Source organism: Aquarana catesbeiana, linkage group LG01 (genome assembly GCF_042186555.1).
Source record: "Aquarana catesbeiana isolate 2022-GZ linkage group LG01, ASM4218655v1, whole genome shotgun sequence".
In the NCBI taxonomy this organism is placed as follows: domain Eukaryota; kingdom Metazoa; phylum Chordata; class Amphibia; order Anura; family Ranidae; genus Aquarana; species Aquarana catesbeiana.
The window spans coordinates 947,750,609-947,762,877 of record NC_133324.1 but is presented as its reverse complement, the minus strand read 5'-3'; the positions used below and the strand labels follow the sequence as shown (position 1 = coordinate 947,762,877).

Here is a 12,269-nt window from a genome sequence, read left to right as displayed (position 1 = left end):
TGTTACAATAGGGTCTATGAAAAGCTTAACGTCTACTTTCTGTGATTAATAAAAGCAAACCGATTAATCTACACATGTTCCTAGTAGGGGTGCACCAAATGGAAATGTTGGTGCCGAAACCGATACTGAAAATGACAGTTTAAAAATAAATATATATATATATATACGGTATATTATTTTTATATATAATTGTATTCAACTTTTTAATTAATATCAATTTAAATTAATATGAATTTATTGTTTGCCATTATTGGCACCTTTAGTGTAAGAAAGGTCAAGAAAAATGCAGACTGCAGTCTCTAACCATCTCTTCTATCATGTTTGCAATCTCTTACTTAAACTTAAACACATTACTAATAGTATTAGCAAAATTTCCATTTGATGAACCTCTAGCAGATATGATACAGGAGATGGTCAGAGACTGCAGACATGATACAGGAGATCAATGCAGCCTCACCAGTGCCTGTCGTTTGCAGCCTGCCTGTGCCCAGCAACCTCACCAGTGCCTGTCATATGCAGCCCACCAGTGCCCAATAGCCCTCACCAGTGCCCGTCATATGCAGCCTACCAGTACCCAGTAGCCTCACCAGTGCCCATCATTTGCAGCCTACCAGTGCCCGTCATATGCAGCCTGCCTTTGCCCAGCAGCCTCACCAGTGCCCATCATATGCAGCCTGCCTGTGCCCAGCAGCCTCACCAGTGCCCATCATATGCAACCTGCCTGTGCCCAGCAGCCTCACCAGTGCCCATCATATGCAGCCTACCAGTGCCCAGCAGCCTCACCAGTGCCCGTCATATGCAGCCTACCAGTGCCCAGCAGCCTCACCAGTGCCCGTCATATGCAGCCTACCAGTGCCCAGCAGCCTCACCAGTGCCCGTCATATGCAGCCTACCAGTGCCCAGCAGCCTCACCAGTGCCCGTCATATGCAGCCTACCAGTGCCCAGCAGCCTCACCAGTGCCCGTCATATGCAGCATGCCTGTGCCCAGCAGCCTCACCAGTGCCCGTCATATGCAGCATGCCTGTGCCCAGGAGCCTCACCAGTGCCCATCATATGCAGCCTGCCTGTGCCCAGCAGCCTCACCAGTGTTCATCATATGCAGCATGCCTGTACCCGTATCAGAGCGGCGATCTCCGCGTGTCATGGAGCAGGGTTTGAATTGCCCGGACCGCAGTAACAATGTCCCGCCTCCTGTGATCACGTCACACTCATTCAATGTCCCTCCATTGGATCAGTGTGCCGCCTATCACAGGAAGCGGAATATTGTTGCTACGGCCCGGACAATTCAGCTCCGTGACATGTGGAGATCGCGGCGAGTAGGGGGGGAGGAGGGAATGGGCGGCACCCGGGGCTGACCCCGCCCCCTTTCGGTATCAGCTGTTTTTTGCTATTGGCCGAATGAAAAAACAGTTTTCGGCTGATCGTTTTTCACTGGTATGCCTTTTCACTATGCCAACTTTATTAGACCCCTCTCATAACCGAAAACAAGTTTAGCAAGAAATACGTTTTGGTCACTGCCCCAGTTTTCCAATCCTTGGCTTTGTTTTTTTTCCAAAGAAGCAACTTTTCTGAAGAGTCCAATTCTTGGCAGTGTAAGAATCCTATCTTTTAAATGTAAAATAGGGGGGAAAAAAAGGAGCATGATCGTGGTTCCTGAGGGGTAACAGAGGGTGGTTGTGGATCCTAGGGAGACTAGGAAGATGGTGGTGGATCCTGAGGGAGAACAGAGGGTGGCAGTTGCTCCTGAGGGGGAATGCGAGTATGGCAGGGGTTCCTAAGGGGGAACAGAGGGTGATGGTGGGTCCTATGGAACGACTAAAGTCTCTTTTCTTTGGTTAATAAAAGCAAATCTACATGTTTTCTAGGCATAATGGAGATCATGATCCATTGGTGAGCCCTTTCACTATGCCAACATGGACCTTTCTCACTACTGAATGCCAGTTTGGCAAGAAATAAGTCCTATTTGGTCACTACCCCAGCTGTCTGAGCTTTGTGGTTAATGTCTTTTCCTTCACTTCTCCAAAAAGCAACTTTTCTGAGGAGTCCAATTCTTGGCAGTGATAATCGTAGTTTTTAAAATTTAGAATCGTGTAAATGGAGGGTGGCCTTTGGTTCTGAGGAGAAAATGGAGGGTGGTGGTGGTGGGTCCTGAGGGGTAACGGAAGGTGGTGGTGGGTCCTATGAAAAGCCTAACGTCTACTTTTTGTGGGCAGTAAAAGCCAACAGATTACTCTACATGTTCTGGGGATGGTGGAGATCTTTATGCATTAGTGTGCCCTATGCCACCTTTAATAGACCATTCTCATTACCAGAATTCAGTCTGGAAAGAAATAATTCTTATCTGGTCACCACCCCAGCTGTCTGAGCAGTGGGCTATATTTCTTTTCCCTCATCATATCTCTAAAGAAGCAACTTTTCTGAGGAGCGGCTGGTACTCAAAATTTTTTGGGGGGGGTGCAAACAAACTGAAAAATTCTGGACAAAAAAACATCAATTTCAGCCTCACTGTACCATCAATTGCAGCCACACTCTGCCCCATGGAGCGCAGCCTCAGTGTGTGCCCCATGGAGCGCAGCCTCAGTGTGTGCCCCATGGAGCGCAGCCTCAGTGTGTGCCCCATGGAGCGCAGCCTCAGTGTGTGCCCCATGGAGCGCAGCCTCACCAGGCAGCTCCGCTCGGGCCATGCGTTCCACGGAGCTGCCTGTGTCACTTCCGGTTCACCACTAGCATATGGAAACCGGAAATGACCAGTTAACTAGAAGAACAAAGCTCCCGTAATATTAAGGGCGGAAGCTGTTCGGTACTTTGGAATGCGCCACAAAGCGGGTCAAAAGCCTGCAAATGAAGCATCTCGTCTGCAATCTCGTGATTGCATTGATGTAGCGCTTCCCATAGTGCATTGTGTCCGGTGCCCGAACGCAGTGCACTTAACGAACATTTTTTTTTTTTTCTATTTTTTTTTGGACGGGCCGCCGCTGGTTGTCACCCTGTAACAAAGTGCCTGAACAAGGACCTTCATAGGAGGATCACCAAGTATTTTAATGAAAGCTGCAGTTTTTAAAAACCTTTTTAATATATTTTTTTGAAAAGAACCTGGTAAAGCTTGTATGACAATTTAGTGACTGGGTTTACATCTACCTTCACGCTACAATATAATCCGATATCTATCTGGCTGCTCTAAATGACTGTACTTTGGACTCTACCATCATTTTTTTTTTCCATAGTCTCGTTAAAAAAAAAAAAAAAAACTCATCAGGCTCACTTAGTATCAATTTAGGAGACGTTAATGATGGTAGAACACTCTGTCTTCGTGTATTACACACGTGTTAATGATTCTGTACAGTCCGACCGATGAATCCTTTCAGCCTGGACGCAGACCAAGAAACGCAGAAATATCCTGTTATTCTCCTGGTAACTAAGCTATTAGGAAATCTAGTGTTGGTTTTTCTGTTTTTGTAGCGGACCTTGTACTTTAGACAAGGTCTATTTATTGAATGTGCCCCCCTTCCTTAAAGTGACACTAAACTGGTTTAAATAAAAATAAAAAAATCTATTTAATTTTGTGTTCTTAACTCTGTCTGTTAGAGGGTGGTCATGGTCCCATTGTATGCAGGGATGTAGCCACCCTCTTTCTCACTAGTGAGATGGACTTCACCAGGGATATGCAATTAGCAAACCTCCAGCTGTTGCAGAACTACAAGTCCCATGAGGCAAAGCAAGACTCTGACAGCCACAAGCATGACACCCAGAGGCATGATGAGACTTGTAGTTTTGCAACAGCTGGAGGTCCGCTAATTGCATATCCCTGGACTAGACCATGAGTGCTGAACCTCTGGCCCTCCAGCTGTTGCAGAACTACAAGTCCCATCATACCTCTGCCTTTGGGAGTCATGCTTGTGCCTGTCAGCCTTGCAATCCTCATGGGACTTGTAGTTCTGCAATGGGTGGGGGGGGGGGGGGCTGCACAAGTTGCGAATCCATGGACTAGACTATGAATGGATGGGATTTGTAGTGTGCATAGAGCAGTGCACTACTCATTCCAAACCAGTGACAGCTGATTGTCATTATTTTGGGGGGCAGCAAAATAACACCAATGTTGCAATTTTTTTTTATGTCACACGGGATTTGCGCAGCGGTTTTTCAAATGCAATTTTTTTGGGGGGAAAGCAAAGGTTACAGAGAGAGGGGAACCACGTCAGTTCCTGTCTCTGTTTAGGGCAGCCATCGCCGCCAGCCGCATTGCTCCCAGGCAACGCAATGGGACAGGAGAGCCCGGGAAAGGCAGCTGCGGGAGGGGGGTGGGACCCCTTTCCGCCACTCACAGAAGTGATCGAGTGGCTAATTAGCCACTCAGATCACTTCTGCAAAAAAGAGAATCGCCGGCTGAGAAGAATGCTTGTAAGTGTAGGCATCATCCCTGTATAACCACTGAAACCCAAGGACATCCATTTACGTACCTGGGGCGGCAAGTGGTTAATGCCTGGGACTTGGGTTTTGGGTTTTAATGCCCGGGACTCGATTTTTATTCTGTCGCTTTTTATTTGTAAATAATTTGTAAATAAATGACTTTTTTTTTTTTTCTTTCTTGCAGACCGCCATCATGGTACTCCCATGCTGCTGGAAGGCGTCCGATGTATTGGGGCGGAGCCAGAGTACGATTCGGAGCAGAGTGATTGGCATGGATTTGACTGAGTTGCTGACGGACTTTCTTCTCTTTTTATTGTGCTGCTCTGCTTTTTAAAACAACCAAACCTCTAAAATAGCCATTGGAATAGTAGGGATTAGATGGGAGCCTTTTCCTCCGATGGGTTTGTTACAGGATGTCTGTGGCGGGAGAAGGTGAATGGGTTACGTAAAAGGATTGGCGTGTAATCTTTGGCTTTTTATACCCCCTCGCACTGTAGGCCCTTGTGTTTGTGGTGTCTGGCCGGACGGGTGTGTGTCTGTCATGTCCTAACAGCCAATCGGCTTCTCCTTTTTTATAGATGCTGGTTAGAGCATGATAGAAAGAAGCACATTGGTTGTGAGAGAGGACACCCACAGTACCATACCAGACACTTCATATACAAGGTCTACACGTTGGCCCTCCAGAACAGTTGCTGCACTTCACGTGATTGTCCAATAAAGTTTGTTCAACTTGCAACTGTAAGCCGCTATTAACCGTCGCCATGTGTAGTTTAATGTTCCTTCTAAATATTCAATGTAGTACGTGGTAGAGGCTAGCCTATAAGCTGACCTGAGGTACAATGTGAAATTATTCCTTCATTTTTGTGGTGGCCTTATATCGTCCAGTAAATTGATGAGATGCGATGGATCTGAACGTTGTGGCACCTAGACTTTATGCACACGTCATGTAAATTTAGGGATGATCTTGCTGGCAGCAATATCCTGCATAAGAATTGGCCTGTTGTCTGTAGTGCATCTCAACGTATACAGCCATATATAAGCACATTTGAGTTGAGATGCATGCTACGTATATTCATTTATCTAGGTTGACTGAAAGTCCAAGGTCATTCTGCGCCTGCACTGCCGCCGATGCCTATACATTTGTTATACATATCCCCTTGACCCTGAATGAGTCATTGACTAGGCGGTGGTGGTGCAGTCACAAAATGGACTCTGCTTTCAGTCAGTCTAAATGACTAAAGGCCATGGTCATTTTTGCACCACCGCCTAGTGGATTGTTTTATTTAGGGCCCGGGGGAGATGTTAACATAAACAACGTGTAGGCAGCGGCGGCAGCACAGATGCAGAATGACATCACAGTTCTGAAGGTCAGGGTCATTTTGCACCACCGCCGTTGCCTAATGAATGGTCCATTCAGGGCTGAAGGAGATGTAAACGTAAACAATGTGTAGGCAGCGGCGGCAGCACAGATGCAGGATGACGTCATAGTTAACGCCAGGGTCATTTTGTACCACCTCTGCTGCCTAATGAATGGCCCATTCAGGTCTGGAGATGATGTAAATATAAACAATGTGTAGGCAGCAGCGGCAGCACAGATGCAGAATGACATCATCGTTTTAAAGGCCAAGGTCATTTTTCACCACTGCAGATTGGATGGTTAATTCAGGGCCCAGGGGGAGACATACAAATGTGTAAGCTGCAGCACAGGTGCACAATAACCTCATTCACAAAGGCTGAGGGGTCATTTGTGTGCTTGCACTGCTGCTGTTGCCTACACATTGTTTTATATCCCCCCCTGGCCCTGAATGAGTAATTTAGTAGGAAGCAATGAAGACACAGAATGAACTATGCCTTGATTCATTCCAAATGATGGAAGGCTTAGGTCATTTTCAACGCTGCCTAGTAAATGGCTCATTCAGGACCAGGGGGTTGATGTACACACAATGTGTAGGCGGTGGCACAGGTACAGAATTGCTTCATGCTGAAGGCACTGCCTACACATTGTTTATGTTTACACCTCTCCTTGGCCCTGAATGAGTCATTTCCCAAGCAGCGGCACAGCAGCAGAATGACCTCAGTCTTCATTCATTCTGAAGGCCAAGGTCATTTTGCCTAGTGAGCAACTCATTTAGTGCCAACGAGAGATGAAAACCTAAACAATGTGTAGGCAGCGGCACAGATGCAGAATGACAGCTGCATTCTGAAGGCCAAGGTTAGTTTGCACCACTACTGCTTCCTAGGGTAAGGACTCATTCAGGACCACGGAGAGATGTAAACATAAACCGTGTGTGGGTGATGGCACAGTTGCAGAATGAGCTCATGCTTACACCACCGCTGCTGCATACACAGTTTACATCCCTTGGCCCTAATGAGTAATTTACTAGACAACGGTTGGTGATGCAGGAGCAGAATGTCTGAAGGCCAAGGTCATTTTGCACTACTGAATGACTCGGGGTCAGAGGGAGATGTAAACATAAACAATATGTAGGAGGCAGCCCAGGTACAGAATGACCTCGTTATTCAGAATGGGTGGAGCTTGATGTCATTTTGCACTGCTGCCACTACTTGCACATGGTTTACACCTTCCCCATGCTAAGCAGTGACAGCAATGCATATGGCCATGTCCGTTTACACGTGTAAACCATATAAAATACGGTCAAAATTTAACTGCCGGTGCAGGGTTTTCTTGTTTATGATTTACTCCTCTAAATGCTACATACAAAACATAGCTGTATGAATGGGCCCATAGCATACAATTCTGCCGCATTCAGATCCCCAAAAAATTGTATGAATCTGAACACCGCGTGTTATATGCCTGTGTGCCTAAGCCCTTTGGCTGTACTGGAGTTGACTAAAAAGCAGTAAGGAACTCCTGCAGAGCTGTAGCAAAGGTAACCTGGTCACAGTGTCTGAATGTAGCAAGTACTCATAACCTTCACTATATCTGTCTTTTGAGGATTTGATTGTTGATTTTCCAAGTAGAAAATTGCAGTTCTTTCATTGGCTGCAAAACACTTGTTGCCCTTTTGTTAAACTCAACTCTGCCTGATTATTGGTTGGCTAATACAAGAACATCCAACCCATCATGTCTGTAAGGCCATGGTGGTAGTGAAGGAAACATGTGCTCCATTGAATGCCAATAATTCCTAGAAAATTGATCGGCTTTAAAATGCTGGTCTATGCATTTGTTGCATCAGATGCCTTGGGTTTCTTGCCACAATGGCAGAACTGCTTGTAGTGTTGGATTGTCATTGCTTCAGGCTGTAAAATGGTACATGCATAATGAGTGCACCCAAAGCAGTGAAAATAAAATTGGATGTGCCCATAGACGTTTCCTCTTACAGAACAGGTTGCTATTATTTTTCCAACAGAATCTGCCATTAAGGTCTGCCTTGTTCTGAAAATTCTCGCTACTGGACTGTCATCTCTATGTGGCTTCAGTACTTTTGAGTCACTGGCCTGGAACATGTATATGACATCCAGATGTTTTTTTTTTTTTTATCTATGTTCTGATTCTGGCTGAGTGACTCAAACCCAAGGTATCCATAGAATGAAGGGGGCTTCGGAGGACCTTATCTGAAAGCAGTTGGGATGTTGGAGGACACATCACCATAGATACTCATCAAACTAAATTGTTGTCTATGATACAATCAGCTCTACCAACAAGCTCCTCTCAGGTGACTTCAGATAAGGATGGACCTCACGCATGCCCTTGGTTCTCCTGTGGGATCTAATGGGCTCAGTGCTAAATCATAGTTTTAATTCTATACTAGAGAACCTCTTTACTTCCTATTCTGAACATCTTAAGTGTGACCTTGGTCCTTCAAAAAAGCTTAAAATAAAAAAAACTTAAATTTTTTTAACTCAAACTCTCGCAGTCTGTAGCATTGTATATTTTTTGCTCATATTGTTTTTTTTTTCCATGTGCACAGTTGTCTTTTTCTGAGATGAAAATAAACAGATGTTATATTGCACTGTAAGACAATAGACTGTCTTGGAAACTTTCTTGGGGAGCAGACTTTGTGTGTAAATGGCCATGAACCTAGGTTGGCACCATTACCCCGTTACACAAAAATTGTTATTTGTGTTGGGCTGTGATTTGTTTGTTGCTTGCTTATCTTTTTTGCCCCATTACCTAAATCATTCAGTTGTGCGCATCTTCATTGTCCTGACCATGCATCATAGAGTTTTATTGGGCCTTGTACTGACGCTGGAAACGGTCCCATAGTATTCTATAGCAGCAGTCCCCAACCTTTTTGGCACTGGGGACCAGTTTCATGGAAGAAAATTTTGCCAAGGACCTGGAGAGGGGGTTATTAGCGGTGTTGCCGGGGGAATGGCTGGTCTTAGCGCATCAATCATCAATGATTTGAAGCGCATCATTTCTATTATTACATTGTTATATATCATGAAATGGTTTTAAAGGAGAAGTCCAACCTAAGCTTGTTTTGGCTGGGCTTCTCCTATGGATCGCATGCGTGCAAGTAGTTTTGTACTCCTGTGACTCCTGTTTTCAGCAGAGAGCGGACTGAAGTCCGTTCTCTGCTGACGTCACGGATATCAGTCCAGGCACCGCGTCATCCCGACAAAGTCTGGATTCCGCCAGGTGCCTGGACTGACACCCGTCTCAGCCTCCCAGCGAGCCACTGAGAGGCTGAGACGGCCCGCTCCGCCCCTCCACAGCTCAGCACTCCAATGAGCGTGAGGGGGAGATGAGCAGAGAGCTGTGACTGACAGCCTGCAGCTCTCTGCTCACAGAGCTCTCTAAACAGAGCGATCGACAGTGTTTGATCACTCGGTTTTCAGTGTAGAGGCACAGGGGGAGAGATGCTGCATCCACTTAGGTAAGTATGAATGGAGGAAAAAAAAAAAAAACCCCATACTTCTCTTTTAACTCCCCATAATGCAAAATCATTGGGACCCCGTGGCTTATCATTCGCCGTAGTGGCCTGCCGCAAGATGCAGTGCATCGCTTGCCACGGTCACCTGCCGGCAGATGCCGTTTTCTCCCTGCAGTGTATGAGCAGAGGAGATCTGCAACCCCCACCAGTGTTTTCCCTGGGGATCAATCCTGTATCCTGTATCCCCCTGTGTGGTGCCGGGGATCGCCACTGCCTGGCATTTGCTTTCAGGGAAATCTTTGTCTTGGCACTTGGCTTTTTCCTGATTGTTTCACTAAGCCAGCACATGCGCAGTAGCTGAAGGGATTCAGGAGGGAGTGCGGTTCGGCGTCTGACAGGCCATGGACCGGTACTGGTCTGCGGCCCGGGGGGGGGGGTTGGGGGACCCCTGAGCTATAGTTGTAACAGGTGCGCCCAGGACAGTGAAGGTTTGTGCTGCTCGGTAAACCAACACCAGACATCTGATTAGGGTAATGTAAGTATACATCTATGGAGGGTACGTTGGGTCAGGTCATCTCAGGGAAAGGGGGCAAAAAGCATAAGTGCATTTAAAGTCCATCCAAGTCTACCCTGTTCCCAGGCTGACAATGCCGCAGAGCGATTATATTGCAGAGTATACAGCGTTGTCACACTTTTAAATGATTGACATCTTTGAAGAGGATTATCAGAAAAGCTGCTACAGGGGGTACTCTGTGAAACAAAAAAACACGGTGTTAACTGATATGTAAACCCTCACCATGAATTTTATATTTGCAGCTTTTTCACCCAGAGGAAGTAAACTCTCCCACTCTGATGCTTCTTTTCATTTAGTCCATTGTAATAAGTAATTATCAAACTATAGCCACTGTAATCCAGCCCAAATCACAAATTACTGTTTAAAGAAACTTTAAAAAACTTGTTTCCAGGTGTAAGGCAGCGCCATCTTAAGTATTGTTTTCTGAGTCCACAGTGGAGTGTGTTTCCGCCCTTACATTGAGCACTTCCTGTACTGTTAACCAAGCCTCCTTCTCAATCCAACGTTTCTATGGCAACCCTGCTTCCCTGCTCATAGCTGACTTGTTTTATTGCATAGTATTTACTTGTGCCAATTATCTAGTGTTTGCCTATGTCAGTCTTAGCAGCTTCAGCTGCTAAGACTGCAGTAATGCTGTCCAATGCCTTTTTTTCCACTCCATGTGATGTCACATGGGGAGTAGTAGGAAGCTCTGAGTGATTATGCAGTCTTGTGGGATTTTAGTGTTGTGTCCATCATAGATAGACAAGTACACAGAGTGTGCCGTAAATCAGGGGAGATCTGGGCATGCTCAGTGATGTCATTCTAAAGAACACTAAGCAAGTAAGGAGATATCTACAAGCAGTGTTCATTAGGGTTTTTTATGCTGATTCACATGGGACAAAGTTGTGGGGGAGAGTTTACAACCACTTTAAACTATACCATTCAATGTCTTTTTGAAGAAGAGTAAAATAAAAAGAGAAACCTTTTGATCCTGTCAAAATTGATGTCAGGTGATCTCCCTGTGCTGCTCTCTTTATCGGTTACATTGCTTCTAACCATCACTGTGGGCTACAGGACATCCTCCTATGTTTCGGGTGGGGGGGTGTTTTGTAGTCCAGTCCTGTGTAGTTTTGTAGTCCCTTAGATACAGTACAGATATTAAGCATTGTTGCCCTAGTACAAGAAGCGTGTTACTGACTGGAGCACGAGCTGGAAAAAGGAAATCTAATGCAGCCATCACATCTAAGGACTGGAAAGCTGCAATTTATTACATTTTTGATTTTGGGTTTGGATACAATCTAATGCTAGTGACCGTGCATTGTGTGTGTATTTATATATTCTCTTTTTTTTGCCCATAGTCCACCAACTTAAGCTTAATCGGTTGGCCCGCTTTTGTCTACTTTTAGCTGTTTCATGAATCCACAAATTCCTGTAGACCCTCCAGATGTCTTCTGCCTTTGTTATTATTCTATATCTGTGTAATACAGAGAGGTCCTACGATGGATTAAACAGCATATATATGGCAGGATGGTAAGGATAATGCTGAAGAAACATCAGCCTCTGTTTTCTTTACATCTCAAGTGAAGAAGGGGCTGGAGCTTCCATGGACCAGATCTCTTGGGTGGCACCTGGACCCTCTTTTTGTTCCATATTATGCAGTTCGAAGATTGCTTTGCACTCTAAAGCTAGTCTGCACAAAAAACAAATTTAAAGCTGAAAGTGTTTGTAAAGGTTGATTTTTTTTTTTTTTTTTTACCTACATGTATTCTATATGTGAAGGTAAAACAAAACCTTCAGTGTGCTACATCCCCCTAATACTTGCCTGACCCTGGGTCCGATCCAGCGAGGTGCACGAGAGCCTCAGGACTCCCTCTCTTTATTGGCTGAGACCGCATCGGGAGCCAGGACTGCTGATAGGGCAGTACAACTGTCAATGTTGTACTGGGCCCAGCCCCCCCCCATCAGCTAAACAGGGGGGCCCAGGGCAGCTTTTTTGTTTCATTTTTGCCTAAACTAATAAATTTATATTACTAGATCACTCTGCTGCTTCTACTTGCTTACCGGGGCTTAAATTACATTTTCCTCAACTCCATTATATGAACAGCGGGGGCCCAGGAGGTGGGAGCAGAGGGACTCTTTTTTTTCCATTTTTGGAGCATAGGCGGACAAAGTCAGTGCCGTTGATCTGCTGCACCTCGAGGGGGCGTGTGGAGGCCCATCAGGAAGGCTGTACAAGTCCCCCCCCCCCAATGATTTCTAACAGCAGCCCTGCTGAGAGCCATTGGCTCCCACTGCTGTCAGTCACAGCCAGTGAGCCAATGAGAAGAGAACAGGGGGGAGGGGGCGAGCCAAGGAGATGCTCTGGGTCTTATGGACGCATAGAGCAGGGCGAGCAAGTGCCAGGAGCGCCGCCTGGGAACCTCAGAAGAGGAGGATCGGGGCTGCTCTGTGCAAACCCAGTGCA

The 12,269-nt window shown here is 45.9% G+C and overlaps 1 protein-coding gene across 1 annotated transcript in view; it reads left to right on the top strand.

The window, feature by feature from the left end:
* Positions 1-8,393, top strand: part of ADISSP (adipose secreted signaling protein) — a 117,068-nt gene extending 108,675 nt beyond the window's left edge. The window contains exon 6 of the mRNA XM_073611115.1: positions 4,593-8,393. Within this exon, the coding sequence (XP_073467216.1) occupies positions 4,593-4,693 (101 nt within the window). The 3' untranslated portion in view covers positions 4,694-8,393. The remainder of the gene's footprint in view (positions 1-4,592) is intronic.
* Positions 8,394-12,269: the final 3,876 nt, after the last annotated feature.